Source organism: Crocuta crocuta, unplaced genomic scaffold, assembly GCF_008692635.1.
Source record: "Crocuta crocuta isolate KB4526 unplaced genomic scaffold, BGI_CrCroc_1.0 scaffold687, whole genome shotgun sequence".
In the NCBI taxonomy this organism is placed as follows: Eukaryota; Metazoa; Chordata; class Mammalia; order Carnivora; family Hyaenidae; genus Crocuta; species Crocuta crocuta.
In genome coordinates this window covers 1,575,797-1,602,298 of record NW_027530182.1, presented here as the reverse complement: position 1 = coordinate 1,602,298, position 26,502 = coordinate 1,575,797, and the positions used below count along the sequence as shown (strand labels likewise).

At 35.8% G+C, this 26,502-nt stretch overlaps 1 protein-coding gene across 1 annotated transcript in view; it reads right to left on the bottom strand.

Annotated features, from left to right (window-relative positions):
• The window catches only part of CCDC171 (coiled-coil domain containing 171), a 285,435-nt gene that overhangs the window by 73,820 nt on the left and 185,113 nt on the right, over positions 1-26,502 (bottom strand). Inside the window, exons 22-23 of the mRNA XM_077765058.1 lie at positions 18,263-18,408; positions 16,059-16,113 (exon numbers count right to left, since the gene is read on the bottom strand). Of these exons, the coding sequence (XP_077621184.1) occupies positions 16,059-16,113; positions 18,263-18,408 (201 nt within the window). The remainder of the gene's footprint in view (positions 1-16,058; positions 16,114-18,262; positions 18,409-26,502) is intronic.

Below are 26,502 nucleotides of genomic sequence, written 5' to 3'. Positions count from 1 at the left end.
TTTTTTTTTTTTTTTTTTTTTTTGGTCACCAATGTACACTCAGATAAAAGAAAACATTAATGTGGATTAAGGTGCTGAGAATTTATCAACATCAAACCACTGGTGTTTTGCCTTCTACCCTTCTGAACCATAGTCAATAGATCTAAATATTTTACTGCACCCTGGCCAATTCATTGTTTGATGTTTAAAAACTCACCCAGAATCAAAGAAAATTTATTAAATTTGAGCCCCCAAATGAGATACTATTAGCTTTGAAAGTCAAGTTTAACTGCGATATTGATGATTCTCTTTTTTCTGTGACAAAATTCACTAGGGAAATCCTGGAAGTCAAAGTACAAAAGCAGATTGCTAATACGGGCGGGGGGGGAGGGGGGCCATAAGCAACGTAGGTATAAATCCACAACACGGTTCTGGCACTGGAGGCCCTTTACCCGATTATTATCAGGCACCAGACTTCAGCTGTGAAGCTTGGCATCTACAGGAACAGTGAGCCACATTTCACAGTCTCTAAACAAAGTTGCTGAACAATATTAAGCTGGGTCATTTGGCACATAAAACTGTGACTTCTTATCAAATTAACATTCTCACGACAACACTATTTAATTTCCCAGATTAAATCATTCTTTATCTTAGATTGGTTAAAAAAAAAAAAACACCTCGAAATGCAGTCATTTTGATGGCATCAAAATACAGCAGTATCTGAATATGCATGTGCTAATATATTAATTCAATTACACATTATGCGCTGAACGCTGACAGTGCCATCAAGAAACAGTGATACGTCATAAATATAATGACAAATAATTATGCTAAATTTCAAGAGTTGTTTCCACTTTTAAATTATGCCAGAACTTTGAGAGAAGGCATCGAACACGTTCTCCAAGTATTTCTAGAAAAAGTTTTTTCTCCCTCTTGAAAAAGCATTGACTAGGAAGTCCTTTATTTGAAGGGGCCCAAGGAATGACAGCAACGTGTTGAGAGAAGACAAAACAATTTTACCAGACAAGTAAAATTACAGCTGCACAGCAAAGAAGCCGGAAGGGAAGGTGACCAGGAACAGGGAAACATAAAGGGGCGGGGGGGTTGGGGGGGGTGGGAAGAGACTGTTCAGAAGAGCGCAGAAGGCACGTGTGAATTTCAGGGTGTGAGCAAGGGTCACTGGGAAAGAGATTCAACCCACAACAGTAAGGAATAGGACTCTCCCTGTATGGCATTAAATTGGTTCATGAAAAAACATAGAACAGGCAGCCTGAGAACAAAGTGAACAAAATCAGAAAGGATATAAGTGGGATTTCTCTGAGAAACACTGCCCATTGGATATGAAATTATTCCTTTCAAACATGGGAATCTAAAATAAATTTCTTTACTATCAAAAGAATTTTAAAGCAACAATATGAGAATAGTAAAAACACTTTTTTCCTTAAAAGGAGAAGTAGGCTTGCCTTTTAAAATACAGATTTTAGTATGGACTGAGATTAAAACAACCATTGCGACTGTCTGTACATTAAATTCTAATTTCAAATTTCAAATTAACTTTAAAATATAATTTCAAAAGTCTGACTTAAATTCTGTGTATGCCACATCATTATTCATCCTTTAATTAAGAGTCTATATCCTTTTCACTGTGATTTATTTATAGCTGTGAGTGATAAAATATATATAATAATGTTTTTCTACTTTAAAATGGGTAACAGTTCATATTTAACACATAATGATTTTTTCTGAGAATTTCACAATATAAATCTCATTTATCAAAATGTATTCATTTTTATAACATTCTATACAACTGTTTCAATTGCATAGTCTTTTGACAAAGAATAAAGAAAACATGCCTACATTACTACATTCTGAAATTTTGGGTTTTAGAAAAGTGGTTTGCTTTCTCTTTCTCATTACATACTTTCATAAAGCATATATTTCTAACATATATGCCGTAAGACACAAGAGAAAGAAGAGATGGATAGAGAAAAATAAATGAAACTTTCTAAGAAGTCAAAATGTTGTTATGAGATATATATTTAGTGTATTCTAACAATCTAGGTCCAGACTGAAGCGATTCATAAAATCCATGTTGTGGGGCGCCTGGGTAGCTCAGTCAGTTGAGTGTCCGACTTCGGCTCAGGTCATGATCTCGCAGTTCGTGGGTTCGAGCCCCGAGTCCGGTTCTAGGCTGACAGCTAGCTCAGTGCCTGGAGCCTGTTCCGGATTCTGTGTCTCCCTCTCTCTGACCCTCCCCTGCTCCCGCTGTCTGTCTCTCTCTCTCAGAAATAAATAAAACATTTAAAATATTTTTTTAAAAAATCCACATTGTACTGCTCCTATTGCTCTGATCAGCAAGCCACCGGTCTGTTTTCTGATTTTCTGTACTCCTACCATAACAGCACAAAAGCTATTCCTGTTAGATATATCAATGATATTAAATTTGCCATTTTAAGAAAAACTGCTCAATACTTAAAATGTGAAGCTATGTGTTGTATTATACACAGCTATCCATCCCTCTAGACCTAATATTCTAAATTAAAAAAAAAAAACAACCCTTATGGAATGTGGTACTACCTGTGTTTTTACCAACAGGACACCAAGGAAAAGTAGTAGGATTTGAAGATAAAAATTCAGATAAACTTACCACATAAAAACATGTACAAAATTTTATATATATATATAACTATATATATAATACACACACACACACACACACACACACACACACACAATGCCTGAATCTTTAATTAGTCTGGGGAAAGTAAGTGATATTAGGACTTTACATCATACCCTTAATCTGGCTAAAATTTTACTTACTCCAATCTAGTATGGCCTCCATCGCTTCAAAATAAACATTCTTACCACCATCAGGTCCAGACTTCTATCTACAGAATCTCCTGTTACCCCTGTGTTCACGTTCTACGTGGCTTCCAGCTGCCTGCCTTCTTCTGGATCACTCCTTTCTCTTCCCTCCCTTCCACCTCCACTGGCTCCTAACTGCTTTCCCTTCTCTCTTTATTCTGTTTTTCATCCTACACTAGAAGACCTTGCACGCTATTTTTCAAACCCTGCACTAGAGAGCAGTGCGTATTTGGCACACTACAGCCTGGGAACCAAATCTAGGCCACCACCTCTTATTGTAAATAAAGTTTTATTGAAACACATGACACTCATTCATTTACCTATTATCTTTGGCTGCTTTCCTGCAACTGTGACAGAGTTGAATAGTTGAGAAAGAGGCCATATGGTCTACAAAGCCTAAAATATTTACTATCTGACCCTTTACAGTAAATATTGACCATCCTCCACCTTAAAGGTATAGAAGGAAAGACGATATTTTTCACCATCTGTAAAGTTTTTTAAATAACCACATCTCACTGGAGAATATGCGAACAATTCCTAGCAGGTCAACCCTCTATCAGTAATACAGGGTGCCATTTCACAGATACTTTCTGGCTTCTTTTCTTCACGTGCTTCATAAATAAGTGTCCTATCTTTTGGTCTAGTTTCAAGTTTCACATAGTCTAGTATACAACTTGACTGAGTCTAACATTCTTGGCACATATTCTAACATTTGGTTAAACAAGTAGAATAGGCATACTGGAGAGGTTTTTGTAAACAGAGAAGGGAGGGCATCAGCCAGAGTTAACTATATACTCTGTAATAACAATAGCAGCAAGAAAAATGCTATGCATACAGAGGCTCGTAGTAAGTATGTGATCAAATAAGAATGCCATTCCAAACTCACAAATTCTTCAAGGCAGGAGAAAGAGAGAATATAATAAAAAAAAGATAATTAGCAGTTCCAGGACTCTGGCATAAGCCTCATGATAGAAGCAGGGATTCAAGCTTGTCAACGCAATGGAGATGACATTCACATCCTGAACGGTCACATCTAAATGGATATTTTCCTCTTTCTATTACCTTTTCCTAACTATTTAGTTAAGGAAATAGATAGAGTAATATACTTTTCAGAGTGGTCTTCACACACTACACCTCACTTGATTCCTCTGTCCACCTTGTGAAACAGCCCTAATGTGAGGTTGCTGAGACCAGTGCTCTTAGCACCAAATCATAATGTCTCTTAATATCTATAATGAACTTGTTAATAGTTCATAGTTGGGAGACACATAAAATGATGCTCAGCATCCCTCCTCATCAGGGAAATACAAATCAAAACCACACTGAGATACCACCTCACGCCAGTCAGAGTGGCTAAAATGCGCAAATCAGAGAACTCTAGATGCTGGCGAGGATGTGGAGAAACGGGCACCCTCCTACACTGTTGGTGGGAATGTAAACTGGTACAGCCCCTCTGGAAAACAGTGTGGAGTTTCCTAAGGAAACTAACAATAGAACTCCCCTATGACCCAGCAATAGCACTGCTAGGAATTGACCCAAGGGATACAGAAATGCTGATGCATAGGAGCACATGGACCCCAATGTTCATAGCAGCACTCTCCACAATAGCTAAAACATGGAAAGAGCCTAAGTGTCCATCAACAGATGAATGGATCAAGAAGATGTGGTTTATCTATACCATGGAATACTCCATGGCAATGAGAAACAATGAAATCTGGCCATGTGTAGCAACATGGATGGACCTTGAGGGTGTTATGCTGAGCGAAATAAGTCAGGCAGAGAAGGACAAATATCATATGTTTGCACGTATAGGAGGATTAGGAGGAACTTGACGGAGGAACAAGGGGGAGAAGAAGGGGGGAAATGGTGGGGGAAAGGGAGAGAGGCAAACCATGAGAGACTCTTGAATGCTGACAAAAACTGAGGACTGATGGATGTGGGGGGGAGGGGGGATGGGCATGGAGGAGGACACTTGTGGGGATGAGCACTGAGTGTTATGTGGAAACTAATTTGACAATAAACTATTAGGAAAAAAAATAGTTCATAGTTGGTGAAATTGCTTGCGATTTTGGTAATTCTTCCTTTTCCCTACCTAAACAATAACATTTTTTTCCCTGTTCATTCATCCCTCATCTGGTAATGTTAGCAAAAATGTGTAAGTCTCATAAAAATAGTGTTGTGATAAGTAATGGAGACTAGTACTTAGACATCCTTATATTCCTGCGTTGTTCCACTGGACCTGTGGGCATTCTCATTCATTCATGTTTTCTTTCTCCCATGGCCTGATACACACACACACACACACACACACACACACACACACGCAGACACACACACACACATTACTCTGAGAGACAAGTTACCTGTGCAGCATTCATCCTTATACAATGGTCACCATTTCCCATGGAAAATCCCCAAACTACGATGTCCCCAGACACATGCAACGGTCCCAGCTGTGCTCCACACCTACGGGAAGGAGGAGCAGGCACAGCTCTGACGTGGCAGCAAGCGCACGCACTCATAATTTGAAACGGCGGAAATGAGAAACAAGGCTTCTCTCGCTGACAGGTTATTTAACTTAACCTATGACTCTGGAGCAGAGCCAGAACTCTCCAATGACTGCCAGCTGCTGTCACCAGAAAACAGGGCAAACCCGCCGCTGCCACCACCACCCCACACGTTAATAGTTGCATCCCAATTATGGCACTAAAAAATGGATCTCTTGAATCAAATTACCAAGCTGGTTGTATCCCAATTAAGGATTTGAAAAACCGAGCCCTCAAATCAAATTATCAAGCTGGAAAAGAGAGTGATTTGATCATGGGCATCTTATCAAGGCACTCGACAGCATGAGAAATCTGTGGTGTGGGTTATATACCATAGAATGCACCCCACAAATAGATTACTGCGACCTTGAGCTATTTAAACAAACATAAAGCCCATACTGGAGAACAGAAAAATATGTTTATGAATTGTTAACAGTCCTCCACACAGAGATATTTTCTTTCCTAGTGTAAATTATTTCAGAGGATAAAGGCAGATGCATACTGCAATTAGTTATTTAGACGTGTTTAGGCTAAAACCTGTTAAGCACACGTCCGTGACATTCTGTAGTGTCTTATCTTTAGTTTGTCAAGGTTTTTAAATCCCTCTTGAGCAGGAGTACCATTTTTAGCTTGGCTAGGTCAGAATGACACTGAACAATATGAATGATGACACACAAGACAGCTATATGGACAGAGTTGTCATCAGCAAGCCAGCTGTGCTAACACCTGTAAGTCCCGCACAGCTGATCTTCAAGATCAGGATCCGGAAACTGAGAATGGAGAGGAGTTCAAAGATCGCAAGTCACATTCAGAGCGTCATTAACAGGTCACTAAAAATTGGGTTTTTAGAGGCATGAAATCATGTTTCAACTTTTAACATACTATCAGCTTTAAGAATTAAAACTTTTCTGTGATGTTTACATTCCTCATAAAATCACTGAAAACCAAAAATCAAAGACAACTATGTATTATGAACTATCAACTCTTTGGGTTAACCATGTTTAAGATAAGATTATAAAATCGCATTTAAAGATTTGGCAAGACAGTGTCTTCACCTGTCAGATTCTGTTCGATTCTAATCTATTCCAGAATCCACTCTAACAAAAGAAGTAATCATCCTTCTACTTGGTAGGGGTCGAACCAGCTCAAAGCAGGTTATAACAGGACTTCTACATCCTGTAAATTTGCTGCTACCATACCTCCCTTTCCTAGGGACATTCTTATAATCAAATTTAGGCTCTCTCCTCTAGCACTTGATTAGGCAAAATAAGTACACAGGCTATTTTTAGCAGTCAAATAAATAAAGGAATATCAGCAAGACTTCCAGTGAAATCTAGAGATGCCTTTAGTTTTGTTTAGAGACTGGGTGATGGTAAAATTTGACTCATTCAACAAACATTCATTAAGTGCCTACTGGGTACCAGGCGCTGTGATAGATGCTGAGCAAATAAAAATTAAGGAGACAGAATTCCATCCCTCAAGGACTTCAAACTCTCGTGGCATAATTAATCTCTCAAAATGCATTTGCTAGCCTCCCATTTATCTATAATGTCTTGTCTCTCCTATCAATTGCTATACTGCCTTCTTTCTTTGCCAGTGAGTATTACATTAATCAATCTCAAACCTTTTTCTTTAGCCTGACTTTTTCCCTGCAATCCAGGCTCGCATATCCTGCTGATCACTCCACATTACCTTAAACTTGGGTATTTCTGAAACAAAACTCATCATTGTCTCCCTTCTTCTTCTTACCAAAACAAAAAAAGAAAAAGAAAAAAAAGCCTGCTCCTCTTTTTGTATTCCCAACATCAGTCAATCTCACCGCCCATACTGGGAGCTATCCTCCATGCCTCGTCATCCTCCTCATTTGCCATTTTACTAAGTAAGTTTCACATTCTTTTCTCTGATGCCACCTATCATCACCACCCTGGTCCAAACCTTCTCCTGCCTTCACTGAGCCTAGACTCATGGCTCTTAAAACCATTTCATTAGTCACGATATCCAGTCTGCAAATACGCCCTCCAGAACCCAGATTCAATAAAGAATCTGATCACATCCATCCCTAGCTTAAACCCTGGTTTACTTCCACTGCTTCCAGGATAAAGATCCAAGGTCTTGGACTGGCAAAAAATGAACAAAAAACAAGTTCTGCTATGACTTGGCTTCCAAGTGCCTCATTCGGCCTCACCTCTTGCATTCTCCTTGCACTCACTGCTGAACTCAGGATATCTGGCTATTCATGCCTCCACATACTTGCACATGTAACTCTCTCTGCTGGAATGCCTTTCCCATCTTTCCACACACTTCAAAGCCCCTTCCAGGCATTAACTGTTTTCTAAGAAAGTTCCAGTCAACCCATGGGTTTTCTAAGTATGCCTCATAGATGAATAACTCTATCTAAATGAATGTTGAACTGCATCTTATGGATCCGTGTTTACCATGGTATACTGGAATTATCTGTGTCTCTGCCGTGAGGGAAAGGACTAAACTATATATATATATTGGCTATTTGTTTCCCCCAAAGACTGGTACAGCTCTGACATATGATATACACTTAAAAAGCATTTGTCGAACTCAACTATTCACGTTAAATATTGTGTTTTATGATGGATTCGAGGTTTTAAGTAACTTTACAATAGAAGGGAATCTAAAAGGATGTCAGAAACTCCTGTGACTTCCTAGTTATTGTTCCAGTGCCATTTCAGCTTGATAAATTTACAGGGCTTAGAGATTCAAGGTCCTCTAGAGGCTTCTGGATTGTGACTTCCTGTTGTATCATTTAGACATTTTACTGAAAAGGCAGCTAAGACTTCTGAGTAAATGTTCAGACGTACCTTTAAAATTCATAGTATACTGCAATCATATACAGGAAACATGGTAGTTAATCCTTCCAAATTTATAGGACTCAATCTCTAAAAGCCTCAAGAATCCAGCCATTCTACTAACTTGACAATAATAAGAAATGACTCCAAAAAAAGTTCATTCTTCTCTACATTCCAGTTTTACCTAAATTTACTTACTTTCACTCCCTGCTGTAGTATAAACCAAGACATCTCTCTGTTAAGCACTTGGTTAGCCCCCAATAAATACTTACTTTTCTCATACCTAAATCTAAATAATTCAGATATTATCCTATATGTCCACTCATTACCTTATCCTGAAAGTTATTTTAAATACAATTACTGTACTTTCTTTTTCTCACAATAGAAATACTTAAGCATGAGTGGAGAGTCTCTTAATGTAAAGAAGAAATCAATTCCTGAGAGTTTTTATTATCAGTAACATTAGAAACCTAGTGGTAAAGCTATTAGGAAAACAAAAGTGTATGACTTTAGGAAATGATGTTAGTGAAGAGGCTGCAATAAGGAATTCCAAAAACCAGTCCCTACACAAAAACAATGAATACACTGACAAAATTTGTCAGAATCAACTTTTGCAGAACTCTAGAAACTAACTGCAAGTATATAGCAACCAAGTAGAAGTTTAATCAAGAAAAAAAAGAAAAACTTGAATCTCAGCATTTATGGAAATCTCTGTTGATACACTAGCAGAGCACGAAGCTAACAGAACAGAGATTTTGGTGGCCCCACCCAACAAAGAACACAGACTTTACACAGAGATGAAAAGTAAAGCACAGGGAATACAGTGATTAATATCGTAATAATGCTGTACGGTGACAGAGGGTGACCACTCACCATGGCGAGCACTGAGTAACGTACAGAAGTGTCAAATCACTATGTTGTGAACCTGAACCTGATAATAACGCTGTATGTCAACTATACTTCAATAATAAATATTTTCTAAAAAAGAAAACAAATTTTAAAAAACTGGTTCAGTAAAGTCACTGACCAGACAAACAAGACTAGAGTAAGCAGCAACAACTACCACTGGGGATGGAGGAGAATCTGATTTCCAGAGTTGCCACATTGCACTATTCAAAATATCCACTTTTCAACAAAAAATTATGATGTTTTCAAAGAAATAAGAAAGTATAGCCCATACATTAGAAAAACAGAAACTAATGGGAACTGACCCCAAGGAAGCCTCAACACCGGATTTATCACACCATGACTTTTTAAAAATCAATTATTTTAAATATGCTTAAAGTGCTAAAGGAAACCATATACAAAAATAACAACAACAACAACAACAAACAAAGGAAACTATAAGAACAATGTCTTCCAAAGTAGAAAATACAAATAAAGAGATAGAAAGTATAAAAAGGAACCAAATGGAAATTTTGGAATTGACATATTCAAAGTGTGTAATGGAGAGAAAAAAACTATCAACCAAGAATTCTATATCCAACAAAAATACTCTTTGAAACTGGAAGAGAAATTAAGCTGTTCCAAGATAAACAAAAGCTGAGGGTGTTCATCATCACTAGACTTGCCTTCGGCGAAATGCTAAAGGACGTCCTTCTGCCTGAAATGAAAAAACACCAGACAGTAATTCTAATCCACATGAAGAAATAAAGACCACTCATAAAAAACATTGCGTGGGTATATATAAAAGTCAGTAATAATGTATTTTTTGTTTGTAACACCTCTTTTTTTCTATGTTATTTAAAAGACAACTGCATAAAACAATAATAATAAACTATGTTGATGGGCACACAATGTATAAAGATGCAATTTGTGACAGTAACAACATAAGGTGGGGATGGAGCTTTATAGGAACAAAGTTTTTGTATACTACTGAAACTAAGATTATTAATTCAAAGTAGATTGCTAAGAATTAAGATGTTAATTGTGATCCCCAAGAGCACCACTAAAAAATAACTAAGAATATATAGGAAAACAAGAGAGAACAGAAACAAATGTTACACTACAAAAGATCTATCTAACATACAATAAACAGGAGGGGACTAAAACAGAAATAGAAATAAGACAAAGAGAAAAAAAGGAAAATGACAGAAGTCTTTCCATATCACTAATCATATTAAATGTAAGTTGATTAAACTCTCCAATTAAAGGTCAAGATTGGCAGAATGTGTTTTAAAAAATAATTATATGTTGTCTACAAGAGGTATCTTAGATACAAAGACACAGATAAATTTAAAGTAGAAGGATATGGGTACCTGGGTGTCTCAAGTGGTTGAGCATCTGAGTTTTGACTTCAATTCGGATCATGATCTCACAGTTACTGAGATCAAGCTCCACATCAGGTTCTGTGCTGACAGTGGGGGGTCTGCTTGGGATTCTCTCTCTCCTTCTCTCTCTGCCCCCTCCTGTGCACACGCATGCATGTGTGCTCTCTCTGTCTCTCAAAATATATAAATAAAGTTTTAAAAAAGTAGAAGGATAAAAAAGATATTCCATGCAAACAGTAACCGAAAGAGAGCTGGAATAGCTATACTAATATCATACAAAGACTTTAAGACAAAAAATTACTAATAGACAAAAAAAAATTCTGTAATAATAAAAAAATCAGTCCACCATGTAGATTCAACAATTTCCAGATATATATGCACCTGACAATAGAATCTCCACAAAATCTCAGTGAAAGTAGTGCTCACACAAAAATGTTTAGCTACAAATGTCTACATTAAAAAAGAAGAAAGATCTCAAGTCAATAACCTAACCTTTTACCTGAGGGACATAGAAAGAGAAGAGCAAACTAAGCCCAAAATAAACAAAAGAAAGAAATAGTGAATGGCACAGAGATAAGAGAAAATAGAAAATTAACAGAGCACATCAAGAAAACCAAATGTTATTCCTTGGCAGGTCAACAACATTCACAAACTTTAACTAGACTTGCCAAGAAAAAAAAGATTAATTAATTACTATAATCAGGAATAAATGTGAGGACATTACTATTGACCTTACAGAAATAAAAACAATACTAAGAAAATGAACAATGTATGTCAACAAGTGAGGTAACCGAGATGAACCAAACAAATTCCTGGAAACACATAAAAGTACCAAAACCAACTAAAAAAGAAGCAGAAAATCTGAACAAATCTATTCCAAGTAAAAAGAATGAATATGTAAGCAAAAACCTTCCAATAACAAAAACCCAGGACCAGATAGCTTTACTGGTAAACTTTACCGAATGTATAAAGAATTAACACCAATCCTTCTCAAAATCTCTCCCAAAAAACTGAAATGGAAGGAACACTTTCTAACTCATTCTACAACACCAGTATTACTCTGATACCAAAGCCATACAAAGATATCACAAGAAAACTATAGACCAATATCCTTTATGAACATATATGCAAAAATCAACAAAAATAAATACTGGCAAACCAACTCTAGCAACATATTCAAACAATTATACATGATAACCAAGTGATATTTATTAACAGGAATACAAGGATGGTTCAACATACATAAATCAACCTATGTGGTACCCAACATTAATAGAATGAAGGTTGAAAATAATGATCGTTTCATTTGCTGTAGGAAGAGCATTTGACAAAGCCCAACAACCTTTTATAAGAAAAATTCAAAACACTAGGAACAGAACTTCCTCAAGCTGATAAAGGACATGCTCCTAATATCATACTTAATGGTCCAAGTCCAAAAGCTTTCCTCCTAGTATTAAGAAGAATGCAAAGATATCTGTTGTCCTCTCATTGCTAGAACTCAAAGTCCTAGCCAGGCAATTAGGCCAAAACAAAAATAAAAACAATAACAACAAATAAACAAAGAAACAAAAAACAATAAAATCAACGCATCCAAACCAGAAAGAAAGAAGTAAAACTATCTTTATTTGCAGATGATATGATCTCATATAGAGAAAATCCTAAAGAATCTTCAAAAGAAATTATTAGAGCTAAAAAAAATTCAGCAAAGTTGCAGGATACAAAAGCAACATAAAAATCAGTCATATTTCTAAATGCTAATAATTAAGAACCAATAAATTAAGAAAATACAATAGTATCATAAAGAATAAAATACTTAAAAATAAATTTAAGCAAGAAGATACAAAACTTATACATTGAAAACTGTAACACACTATTGAAAATAATTAGAGAAGATCTAAATAAATGGAAAGATATCCCACATCATGGGTTGCAAAACTTATTATTAAGATGGAAATACTATCAAAACTCAAATTGTCTTCTTCAGAAATGGACAAGCTGATTCTAAAATTCATATATAATTACAAGGAATCCTGAAAAGCCAAAAAAAAAAATCCTAAAAGAAAACCCAAAGTTGGAAGACTCACATTTCTTAATTTCAAAATTTACTACAAAGCTACAGTGATCAAAACAGTGTGGTAGATCAATGGAACAGAACTGAGAGTCCACAAATAAAACCAAACATCTATAGTCAACAAATCTACAATACAGGCAACTGAGATCACTGAATGGGAGAATGAAAAGTCTTTTTAACAAATGGTGCAGGAATAACTGAAGTTTGGTCTTTGCATTCCACCATACACAGAAATTAACTCAACATGGACCAAAACCTAAACATGAGAGTTAATACAAAGATAACTCCAAAGTTTGGAGCTTAAACTCCAGAGAATTTAACACTATAAAACTCTTTGGAGAAAACACAGAGGAAAATTTTCATGACCTTGGATATGGCAATGAATGTATTATTCTTAGATATGAATCCAAAAACATGATCAGCAAAAGGAAACAAAATGGACTTCATCAAGATTTAAAAAACATTTTTTCATCAAAGGACACTATCAAGAAAGTAAAAAGACAACCTATGGAACAGAATAAGAGGATATAAGAGTGACTGCTTAATTTGTCTGGATTTCTTTTTAAGGAGATGAAAATATTCTGAAAACATAGTTGTGACGGTTGCACAACATTGTAAATGCATTGAAAGCCACTGAATTGTAAATTTTAAAATAGTTAAAATGGTGATTTTTTTTTAATTCAATAGTTCTGTTTTTTTCCCATACATTTGAGAGTTCAACTAAATAAGTGTGTGCATAAAAAATGCACCTCATAGAAGTGTGATTTTGTTTCCTTTAGTGATTTTTTTCTTAGCCCTATAAGCCGGAAATTAGCCCAGAAATGTTTCTTAATAAAAAGTTAACTTCTGGCCTACATTAAAAAGTCACAGTATATACACACATATATTTACATGGAATTAACATAAAACAACTATTTCTTTGAAATAAAGTATGCATTTTAAATGAAAATGACTGGCCTTCCTTATTAAATACTAGTATCGGTCCCAAATGGAATTTTAAAAATAATATCCACTCGACTACCTTGTATAATACAGTTTCAGGATTTGAAAAGTTGAATGTGATGTATCGAGTTTAAAAAATAACAAATATAGGGGCATCTGGGTGGCTCAATCAGTTGAGCATCAGACTCCTGATTTTGGCTCAGGTCATGATCTCATGGTGGTGAGATGGAGCCCTGCGTCAGGCTCCACATACTCTCTCAAACATTTCTATTTGATTATTGTGTCAGAAGTTAGTATTAAAATTCAATTCAGCAGGTACAAGTTAATTTTATTCTCGATTAACCAGTGCAAACCTTGAAAACATATGTGCTTAAGAAATATAAAGAGCTGGGGCACCTGAGTGGCTCAGGTGCTTTAAGCATCCAACTTTGGCTCGGGTCATGATCTCATGGTTCATCCATTTGAGCCCCACATTGGGCTCTGTGTTGCACAGAGCCTGCTTCAGATCCTCTGTCTCCCTCTCTCTCTGCCCCTCACCTGCTTACATGTGCTCGCCTTCTCTTTCAAAAATAAATAAACATTAAAAAAGAGAAATATAAATAGCTGTGCTATTTTGGCTACGTACACTAAACTATACTGAAGAGTTTGAATGTAACCACAACCATTTTTGCCATGAAAGAGCCCAGACCCTCTTTGTGTACTATTCCCAGTTTCTCCAAAATGGCAAAACACCTCTGCACACTCCAAAGAGGCCACAAAATTGCAAAAGTTGGCATGAAGACAGCAGGCAACACCAGTGGGCTGGCATAAGCGACTCTCTGGGCCACTTCCTTAGCATCCATTCATTCTCACCTAAACTGCATAGAACAGGGAATTAGCCCAACCATCAATTAGCCTTCCCTAAATTTTTACTTCAAGCTTGAAAAGTATTTGATAATTTTAAAACCACTATATAAATAGAAATTTCCAGAGACGTTAATCAAACTAATTAACTAAATCTGAAGGGGAAAAAAGCCATAAACCAAAAATAGATCTACAGTGGTTCTAGGCCATCTTTCTTTCTATGGACATCTTTCCTTCCATATGACACACAAAAATAGAAAGATGAACTGTAACTGAAGAACGTATGATTATAATTGTCCTATTGTAGCCAGTCTTGATTATATTTAAAGTATATATTTTGCCATTCTCACAATGAAAGGATAAGGTACAACATTTATATTCCATACTGATGATGGTTTTTCTCTGATGTCTAAGTCCATTTCTTACTATAGATGCCACCCGACATTTTTTTCCTCTAGCTGGGAAAATGAACAAACAATTTCAAGGCAACATCAACTGTATAAAAAGGCATGCCATATATATGACATAACTGATTTCTCCTATCAAAGATTTCACCAAGTATGAAAAAAATCTAACCGAAGATGTCTCTTCCTACAAATCAAATTTCAGATTTCTAGCATATATGGATTTGATGTAACTATATCTAAACTAAACTTTTTTCAGTGGGGAGGGGGACAAATCACAGTTTCAAACAATACTACTTTGAAACATAGCATTCAGAATATTAGATTTTAAGTGTTTTGGGTGATATGAAATAAAGCTAGTCACTTTCAATATCTAAAAGAATACATAAGCCTAGTTGTTTTTCTACAATGTTAAAATGTATTAAATGTTAGTTTGCTAATGTTTATTTAATATATCCTTAAAAGGATTCATTTTAGGGTGTTTTAAAGTGATTTCCAAACTATATTATATAATAAATTTGATTCCCAGAATTATTCTAAACATGATTCATTCCTGAATTCTATATATCTTAAGAGTACTAGGTAATTATATTTCCAACAAATTGTTAGACAATAACAGAAGCACATAAATAACATTCTCTAATGAAAACATTCAAATAATGAAATAATGAACACATCTTTGAATCTGGAATGCTAACAAACTACACAGTGTAAGTTCTTAGTGATATCATAACATCGTTAAATGCTAACATCCTTAAATGCTACTCATCACTACAAATTAAAAGCTAACTTATCATATGGAAGTAATCAAATCTGAAAAGAATAGAGTATCATTAAATACATTCAATTTCTAGTTTAAGAACACATTTTTGTAAGAGGGAAAACTACAACTTGAAAAGTATGGCCAGGTACAATACATTACGGCTCCTCTCTATACACATACATGGGATGGTAGGTTTGAGAGTGGTAAGAGGTTAGACAGTGTGGTCAAACATTTTATCATTATGAGACATGTAAGAATCGTAATGACCTCTGGTTCAGTCAGCAAAGACCACCAATAACTCAAGTGCAATTATACCAGTTTGGGGAAACCACGATTTCCATAGTTTTAGCAAGTACATAAAGTAAATTCTGGAGAAAGCTATGCAATGCAACATTATATAATACAAACTGTTAGTCATTTGGAAGGACCTTTTTGTGAATTTATTTTTTAAGAAAGTTACAAATTGAATTAAAGTATCTTGAGGTCAATAAAACTGATGACTAGGAAAACAATGTCATAACACAAGTTGAATGATATTGAAGAAAAATTACACTACCTTATGAAGCATATTTTCTACTGTTCGCATATGGTTAGCAACACATTCTTTGTCCCTAGAAAAGAAAAAAATTAAGTATTAGTAAATTCCAAGCCTTACAACAACTGTTACACTTTTTAGGATAAGTCATTATTATTGAAAAATAAGGGTTAGTTATTATTGTACTCTTTCCAAAAGTGCAAAACCTAACCAGATTCACTGGTATATTCCACATTTAACCCTTACCTTTACTTATATTGCCTGCCATAAAGTAGAGGGGAAAAAAATCTTAAAGATATCCCTAAAGTTAAAAAAAGAAAAGAGTGAAAAAAGAAAGAAAAAAGAAACTGCCAGAAAGGATAAACTTCTATTCTTTTGACTTCTACTGATGGAGATTTTAAAAATCATAGTGGTGGAGACATATCATGAATGGCCATATTATGCAAAATATTTTTCTTTCTACATAGGTTCTTTGTATTACGGTAATTGCACAAAAGCCTTCTAAATCCTTGATCAGAAACATGTAAAGTTACTAGTTTCTTCTAACAACCTTATAGTCTGAATTTAGCCTTAGTAATGAAATAAAAAGTTGGGATGCACAGCATAGAGAATATAATCAACATTGGAACAATTTTTAGAGTGATAGACAGTAGCTAGATTTATCATGGTGATCACCTCATACTGTATACAAATGTTGAATTACTATGTTGTATACCTGAATATAATATTGAATGCCAACTACACTTCAACAAAAATAAAATTAAATTAAAAGTTTGGATGAAAATGCTGAAGACAAAATTTAATGGTACACTATAAATTGAAAACTGTAAATAGTGTATGAGCTCTCCAAATTTCAAGTTAACTTTCTTTTGTGTTACAAGAACATGTGCCCATGGTCACAGATCACAGACACGACAGATTTCTGAATTAGCAGCCTTGTTTTGAAGACACAATATGAATCAGGAGACTTTATAATCTTGTTTCCATTAATCTCAGAATTTTCAGAGCTGTAAAGACACACAAGAAATAACCTAGGCTAAGCCCTCCATTTGCCATGAGGAAAAAGACTGAACAATGACAACAAGCTGATTTAGTCAAATTTGTAGTTTTTAAAAATGACAATTATATATACCTAATATGGTGGTGCAATGCTACAGAGCTTTACAATTTCCCAAAGAACTACCAGTGGGTATTCAAACCTGGCAATACTTTGGCCTTGTGTAAACTCATTTTTTCATTATGTGTTAGCAATTTCCCAAGCCCAATGGCAAAGTTGTAAGATATCCTAGGGTGCAGATTCCCTGTTCTGTGATTTAGTTTATAGATTACATTCATATTTCACAATATTTGATGCTTAACAAGAGTCTGTCTCAAAAAAATTTTAATTTATATGTGTGTGTGTGTGTGTGTGTGTGTATTTGTAATCACAGGAATCCAGAATTCCAAATGCAGAAAACACCGAGTTTATTAAAATTCGATGTTTCTTTAATCCATAAATAGATTTTCTTTAAGCCATGCTGTTATACAAAGGACTATCTTAAAGTATACAATGAAATTTGATGTGAGGAACAAATAAAGCTACCCAAGAGAATTGTTGAATTTGAACTTCACAGTGTATGTCAACTTGATTACCTGGTAAAAGGAAAAACACTCTCATCACATTTGCATAGTTGCCCACTCTAAAAACTGTGTTTTTTTTCTATTGGACATATTAGAATATACAACTATAAACGTAAATGAATTTTCCGTGGTCAATGTGTTTTACTGCCCTTAAGAAGACGCTATGACATATGTGTTGATTATATACTAGCATATTTATACTGACTTGCAATATCGGTATATTCATATGCAAAGCAAAATTTGGGGGGCAATGGGGCAGAGGGAAAGGAGTACTATGTGATAGAAGGAACCATGAAAAACTTTAAAATAAAGAGTATTCCATTCCATATTAATGAAATCATGGTTTCAAACAACAGAGCCCAAAATACACACAATTAGCGGTTATATAGAACCTTATATTTTTCCGAGGTTTCTCAATAAAATATACATTTAGCATGTTGAGTTAAGAGTTTCCTTTTTTGAGGATATATCAGAGAATTTCAAAGAGAGACAGCTGTACTTTTGTTTTCTAACACTGTATTATCCAGGGCTAAAACCCGGAGCATGAAAGTAAGAATTGATCTTTTGTCTGTTTTAAGTGATCTCCCCAAGGTCCGAATGCTCACTTGGCTGCCATGCGGAGGGCACTCTCTGCATCGTGGATGTTCTCCTCCAGCCGACGCTTGTCCTGCTCCAGCTGGGTAAGATGTCTATTGAGCTGACGCAGAGATTGATCTTTTCTTCTCAGCTCCATCTTTGCCTCGGAGAGACTCTGCAAGCAGACAGAAAACAGAGTTACTTGTCAGCCCTGATAATTAACTTCAATTTATGCCATAGGCTATTAAACAAAGAAGGATACAGACTGACTGAGAAGTAGACTTGGGTCATTACACATCAAGGTTTAACAAATTTTCTGCAAAAATTTTACATACTTACTAATTAGAAATGATAGATCCGGTAAGATTTTGAAAAATGTTTAGCTACAAAATACAGCTCTATTTTATTTTTTCAAATACCGTAAGGCAAATACATTTTATTCTCACAAAGAAAAACCCACATCTGATTATAAAAACCTCAAGTAGCACTTTCTTTGAATGATGAAGAAGTAAAGATTTTCAGGGGAGAAAGCACATGAAATTTAGAGTCTATTTGAAACAAGAACTATCATAAGCCCAAAGTGTGTGTGTGAGTGAAGGGAAATTAGGCCAGGACACCTATGTGAGAAAGGGGAACCCAAGATTTAAAAGCATCACTACTTTACTTATAAATATATCCTGAACAGGTTGCTACAGACATCTCAGTGAACAGACAAACTGGATTCCAAAACAAAACTCCCTTACTTCCTATGAGATAACTCTCATGTCAAGGAGAGCAACACAAATGCAATCAACACATTTCATCTAACAGAGAAAGTTACAAATAATACTTGCATTCAGAATTATTTGTGTCCCATAAGTATTTTTCCAGTCATAGAAGTATAAAATCTGTTGATGATGCTTTGCTGTTTGCTTCATCTGAAATATTTACATAGCACAAAAATATCAAGATGCAAGTGCCTAACATCATTTTGGAACTTTAGGGCTAAAGGTCTTAGAATCAGAACCTCACAATCTAAAAGAGTATTTTCTAGACTACATTCAAAATAATACAAGTATCACAGGATCCCTGAGCACTAAAATTTTGTTCATTCCTCTGCCTATGAAATTTCTAGGATATAAGCTTATCAGTTTTTCAAGTAAATTCGCTATACAGTGAGCTAACTAATCAATTGGTACATACACATAATATTTTTTCTTGTTTCTCAGAGTTTAGCCACACATGAATATTCACAACATATATATAGCATTTTTATAACATATGTATAGTTAATAATATATATGTTATATGTATAATTAACAAACCTATAATTTCATGTTTAAAATTCTTTCTACAGTATTCTCTTAAAGCATTCACAATAGATAGAATAGAAAACTCTATCTGCCTGCATGGAGCTAAAACAATTAATTCACTCTAAATGTTAGTACAATGAAAGCAGTCATCAGTCAAATCAGGTGTTTTAAAGTGTTAAACGTTTTTTAATTCAGTGTTTCACTTTTCAAACAGTCAAGCTGCCTCCAGACAAGTACAAGTTTAAAAAACAAAAAATAAGTAAACTGTGATTATTTATCAGATATTGTATTTTATTACAGTCTTTAGTGTTAGCAGATCTTCAAGAACAGCCCACTATAGAAACAGTCACTGATTCAGACCAACTTTAAAGAGATGACAAAGAAAAGATTTTTAAAGGCCATGCTAAGCCTACGTATTCTGCACCCATGTTAAGATATTTAAAGGCACTGAAGTATCATGAGGTTTCTTTATCTAAAAAAGTAAAAATCCAGTTGAGTCCTATGAAAGCCAGTATTTCTCACATCTTTCAGTTAATAAAAAATGCTATTTTTCAGATATGAAGATAAAACTAATGACCCACTACCAGCTTTGCATAAAGTTTGAATTATTTTTCCGACAGAAATAACGGATTTGTGCCAATCCATTCCGATGCTCTTGCTCAGTAACTCTTCTGACTAGAGGTGTGTACTGGTGAGGCGTATTCAGGGCACTGTCCCCAGGCTTGTCCAGAGTGAAGCTCAGTGGTCCGATCTGAGAGAAACACACCACCCTGGCAGCATCGCAAAACCACACTTGCTTTTTCAGCCGTCCTACAACATCCTTTCAAAGACGATATATCTCACAGAATTAGAATTTCTACCATATATCCAAATCTCCTTGGTTCCTCTGGCTTTCATCATCCTCTCTTGGAGGAAATGGTGGGCAGCCCCCAAACTCTCCTAAAGCTCGCACCATTTCAGAAGGGCTGAATTTAGCCCACTCTGAGACTAGAGCTGCAGAAAATGAACACAAAGTGGTGTAAACAAAGCTGCAGAGGTCACACCTCCTTACTGTGAAAATGTAGAGGTAATGATCATAGCCACCTAACTGAGAGAAACAGCACTCCAATTTTAAAAGAGTTGAGGTAGGTACAGTACAATGGAATCCATAGACATCAGTGGGTTCTAAAGTTCATAAGGATGTGTGCAAAACACCAAGACAAAAAGTGATTCAATAATTTGTCTTTCCCCTAATAGTCACTTTCTTGTTTTGTTTTTGATGACACAATTAGAATCTTTAAAAATCTCAACGCTAAGCTTTAAAGAAAGAAAAGCATACTTGTGTGTGTGTGTGTGTATAATGCATATACATATGTACCTCTCCCATATATAATATATAGCATATATTATATATTGATTTAAAGTTTTAAGTGAAGCTTTTATTTTCTCCTGTCCATGTCTGTCTAATTAAAACCTATGATAAACTTTATGGACTCTAATATTTCCAGCCTGAATGACTGGAACCAGGAGGGTGTGCCTCTAGGCAGCAAGGCACCAATGATAAGCAGCAGGTTAGCCACTAATTTCTCAACCAGGGTAGATTGTGGAAGTGTGATGTTCTGATATCCAAGAAACTGTTCAGGAGAGAATAGGATAAATCAAGTTTAATAACTCTGCTCCTAATTGTTCCCCCAATGCTCAACTCTAATTACTTGGAGAACTCTCTTGACTGTCACCTGATATTAAGTTGTTGGAGGCTGAGCCTGGAACAGCGAGATAATCAATAAACATTTAGTGGGGAGAAGAATGAAGATCCTGTTAAGCAGTGGGAACCTGCAGCACCCAAAGCCCTTCTGCTCATGAGAAAACCTGTGGGACACCCATAGTGATTGCAAAGCAATAATCCGAAGCGCTGTTTTTAGGCCTTGAGGCCTTTAGGCAACAGTACATTTGAGGAAAAAAGGTTAACACGGTCACCCTAATTACAGCCCACTTTCACATACTTCATATATAAGCGAAGACAAGCCAATTAGGTAGAAAGGAAGATAAGGGAAGTTTTATTTGTATACTAATTAAACCCCTGATGAAATTAAAGGAAAAACATACAGCTCTGTAATTGTGTCTGAGAAAGGTCACTTCAGGTTCAGTTATCAGAACAGCACAGCCTTGAGATATTTCACTTAATCCACAGTACAGCCCTCATTTTGTACTCAGGTCTTAATATTTACCAAAAAAAAAAAAAATTCAAAGCCTGATACTGCATTTATCTTTAAACTGTGTTGCGAACAATTTTGGCCATTAGAAAGCTAATGCTAAATGTGATAACAAGAGCTTTTTTTAAAAAAAAAAAAAAAAGACAAACTAATATTCTGCCTGTTTAAGAATTGATGGCACAAGTCTTTAGTTTTCACCTTAAAGCTGAGATGTTTTAAAGCAAATTTTTACAACAAAATCCCAAACTGACTGTATATCCAAAGCTATTCTGCGGTATATTTATTGCATTTCTCTGGATGAAGATGTTATTGCACACCTCTCATAGTTCAGGGCAGGGAAAGCCAGCACTTTTGCTAACCTTCTTATAAGAAGATATTTTTACATCTGGCTGTTTTCCTACGGTGGTCATGAAAAGCTATTTATTGCTAATGAAAGCTGGCAAGAAAAATACAGATTCCAAGGAAGTAGTTAAATATAGGGAAAGCTTAGGGGCAGACTACATGGTAGATGTGAATATTAAAAGACCCTCACAATTTTTAAATGTCTCTTTTCTTAATTGCAGTTTCTGACGTTCCCATAATAAACATGTATTACCACTGAATAAGAACGCAAGGTATTTTTTAATCCACACACGATTTCATATTTCTAAAGCTTTTAAGTGTTAATTTATTAAAGCTAACAAAATTTTTTAATTGCAACTATAAGCTAAAATCCTATTAGTTTGCACCTATGAAAATATTTTGTGCGGTGGAAACTTTTTTCATAACAACTTTACAGAGATAGAATTCACATCCCATGTAACCCACCTTTTTACGGCGTACACTTCAGCGGGTTTTCACGTATTCACAGAATTGTGCAACCGTCACCAGTTGAGGTCTTTTCTGAGGAGACGTTCTTTAAAAAAAAACTTATCAAAACAACACAGCTACAGTAGCAAATTTGAATTTTAAACCACACAAGGGATACAAAGTTTGTCATTTTGTTCAGTAACAGTTTCAAAAATATAAAATTTGTAACACAAATTCCCTAAATCAGAATATTCGATTAATAAAGGCAGTATAGTACAGAAGTTAAGGTTGTCTGAAAAGATGTACACAACTCTCCAATTAATAGTTCTGGGTGTTCAGAGAATCCTTCCACATCGTTCTCTCTCATAAGGGCACAGGACAGCAGTGCTTTACACCATTAGGCCAGCTAGGAAGACCGAGCCCCAGGAGATACCGCTTTTATAGATTTTCTTTTGTCTAATGGGAAATATCTATGGATCCACATTCCTCCAGACTAAAAGCTAATGGCTTATTCAATTTGGTATAAAAGTCAGTCATACAAAATGAAAGGCAAGACAACAATGCCAGTGTTATAAAGAATGAGGCTACACTTCCTAGGTCAGGAGGAAAAACAGGTATAACACATTTTTTAAAACTTTACTGCTGTATGGCCATAATTCGTGAATAAACATTCCCAGCTTGTGATAAACTGGGTAAAACATCTCAGGGCACTAAAACTAACATTGGGAAAGGAAACACACTGCCTTCAGCCGTACTCTAATAGTGTGACAACTAGAAAATTGTATTAATCAAGAAGTGAGGAGTTGCTGGGTGGATCACACTAGGCAGGCTGCCACAGAAAGTATAGAGTTAAAATGATACAATCACAAAGCTTCCAACTGGGCACACAAGGTAGGGATGAACTTAAAGGAGTTCATAGTTTACCTCAACATCTGTGAGGTAAGCAATGAGACAATTTACAATAAATATAAGACGGTAAAGCATGCTATTACGGTAAAATTAACATATTGATAAATTTCAGTTCTTAGTGTTCTATATTTTAAAATTTTTTTATTAATTTTTTTATTTATTTCTGAGAGAGAGAGAGACAGCATGAGCAGAGGAGGGTCAGAGAGAGAGGGTGATACAGAATCCGAAACAGGCCCCAGGATCTGAGCTGGCTGTCAGCACAGAGCCCGACGCAGGGCTCGAACCCACAAACCACGAGATCATGACCTGAGCCAAAGTCGGATGCTTAACCGACTGAGCCCCCAGACGCCCCATAGTGTTCTATATTTTAGATGGACAGTTTGAATGAAAAGTTATGCAAGTTTGAGTTATCTTCCTTAGAAACGCTATCATTTATTATTCTCTAATAAAATTCCTAGGCAGAATATAAGTGACATATTCGTGAGCTGGAAATGAAGATGAACTCACTCACCCATTTTTGGGTTGAATAAATGACTGTCTAGTTAAAACTCACATGTCTAGTAAAACAGTAGATGTGATAGTGTCCTATAAACCAAAATAGGCTACATATTTAATATGGATAATTAATGCAATACTTACACTTCTCCATGTAGTATCATTACACAGCCTTCTTTAAATCCTGAACTGTATGTAACAACTTATGAGACTCTATTATTTCCACATCATCATTTATATATACACTCACATATATAAACATATCAAATTTTTAAAAATAAATATTTCAAGTACACTTGAAAAAATAAAAGGAAATTAACAAACTAAATGTAAACTAAGTTACTTTTATAAATAGGCCATATGGGTTGATGATTTTTTTTAAAAAATGGAGCAAATGAGCAATGAAAATTCACCTTTAAAATTTCAAAGTATGGGGGCACCTGGGTGGCTCGGTCCATTGAGCATCTGACTTCAGCTCAGGTCATGATCTCACGGTTCATGGGTTCGAGACTTGCATCGGGCTCTGTGCTGACAGCTAGCTCAGAGCCTGGAGCCTGCTTCGGAGTCTGTGTCTCCCTCTCTCTCTGACCCTCCCCTGCTCATGCCGCCTCTCTCTCTCTCTCGAAAATAAATTTAAAAATATTTTAAAAAATAAAAAATAAAATTTCAAAGTATGCGGTAAGATTTGTTGTATAATGCCTTATGGTTATTGGTACCCTATTCTCACATATTCCTTTGTAAATGTCCTCTTACATTCCATCAGTTTATAAAAGGAAAAAGCTAATCCTTCCCAGTAAACTAACTGCAAGTGACCAATAGTAAAATATAATGGAAAGAAAAGGAACCTCATAAAAGTGTTCAAAGTATATTGAATGCTGTTTACTCTAAACCTCACATATGCACTACGACATTCTGGCAGACTAAAGGTGTTAGATGATAATAAGATAAAGTGGGAGAGAAATAGTTGAAACACATTTTAAATGACCAAAAGAGGAGGATAATAAAGAGAATCATGAGAGCGCTCTCAACTGGAAAATACACTCTGAAAAGTACAGACCAGACCAGCGGTAGCTAGATTTATGGTGACACACGGCATGTAAGCAGTAATGTGGCAGTAAGGCTTTCTCAGAGTAGAGAACAAACTGCATTTAGCTGCACTACAGACCTTGTGAAACAGACACCGGCTGCGGGGGACAACCACCATGACGCTGCTCTAATAAACTCAGCTGACGCGACTTCCAAGGTCCCCCCGAGAATCCCTAAGAAATACAACGGGGTGGAACACAGATAGGTGCTTCTGCTGGACCTTACAGACTTCTGTTGAACCCAGCAGGCCCCAGAAACTTTACACAGATGATACTCTTAGCCATGTGAAGGTCCAGGAGGTTGCTGAATTCCCTGCTAATATTTTAAGGGAGGCAAGCTATGAATTAGGTGGTAGAAAAATATCATTCAGAATGAAATGCTGTTTTCAAGTTGCTTGAGAATAACCTAAAACTACTGTCTAAGAATTTGAAAAAAATATATGAATAATTTATAAAGGGCTTCATATGGTTGGGTTGCTGACACTTAAATAAAAGTAAATTATTGTTAGAAGAATTTTCCAAATTTAAGAATTCTTTTTGTGATATAATTGAATAACTAGTTAGGTAATCCTATAGAATAATTTAAAATACCCTCACATTAATATTATCATTGTGATACAGAAGGAGTTTTTTTTAGTTTTTAATGTTTATTTATTTTTGAGAGACAGACAGACAGAGCATGAGCAGGGGAGGAGCAGAGAGAGGGAGACACAGAATCCGAAGCAGACTCTAGGCTTCAAGCTGTCAGCACAGAGTCCGACACACGGCTCAAACTCCCGAACTCTCGAACTCTGAGATCATGACCTGAACCAAAGTCAGAGGCTCATCTGACTGAGCCACCCAGGTGCCCCTCATTGTGATATAGAATTTAAATGACTCTCTTAAATATGCTACATATTAAATAATGCTAATAAGGGGCGCCTGGGTGGCTTAGTCGGTTAAGCGTCCGACTTTCGCTTAGGTCATGATCTCGCGGTTCGTGGGTTCGAGCCCCATGTCGGGCTCTGTGCTGACTGCCAGCTCAGAGCCTGGAGCCTGTTTCAGTCTGTGACTCCCTCTCTCTCTGACCCTCCCCTGCTCGCGCTGTCTCTCTCTCTCTCTCTCTCTCCTAGAAATAAATAAAACATTTTAAAAAAATAATGCTAATAAAAGTAAATCAAATATCAGCTGAGTAAAAATTAATTATTTAAGAGAATCTGAGGGTTAAATTTAAATTAGAAAAATAAGCTTCGGTTCTTTTAGACATAAATGTAAATAAAACAATGTCCAAGTTTTTTCTTAAAAGTTTATTCATGTGATGAATTTTTGTGTAGTAAGTATTATACCACTGATTTCTATTTTAATTTTAGAGGTATAATCACAGGGCGGAAAGTGAGGACCATCAAACCTTTACTAAACATTCACTATCTGGAGCATTCCACCTTTGCATAAAGGTACTAGGACTGTTCTTGAACAATGTCTGTCAGACTTTAAGTGTTCAATAAATGTTTGATTATTCCCCAAATCC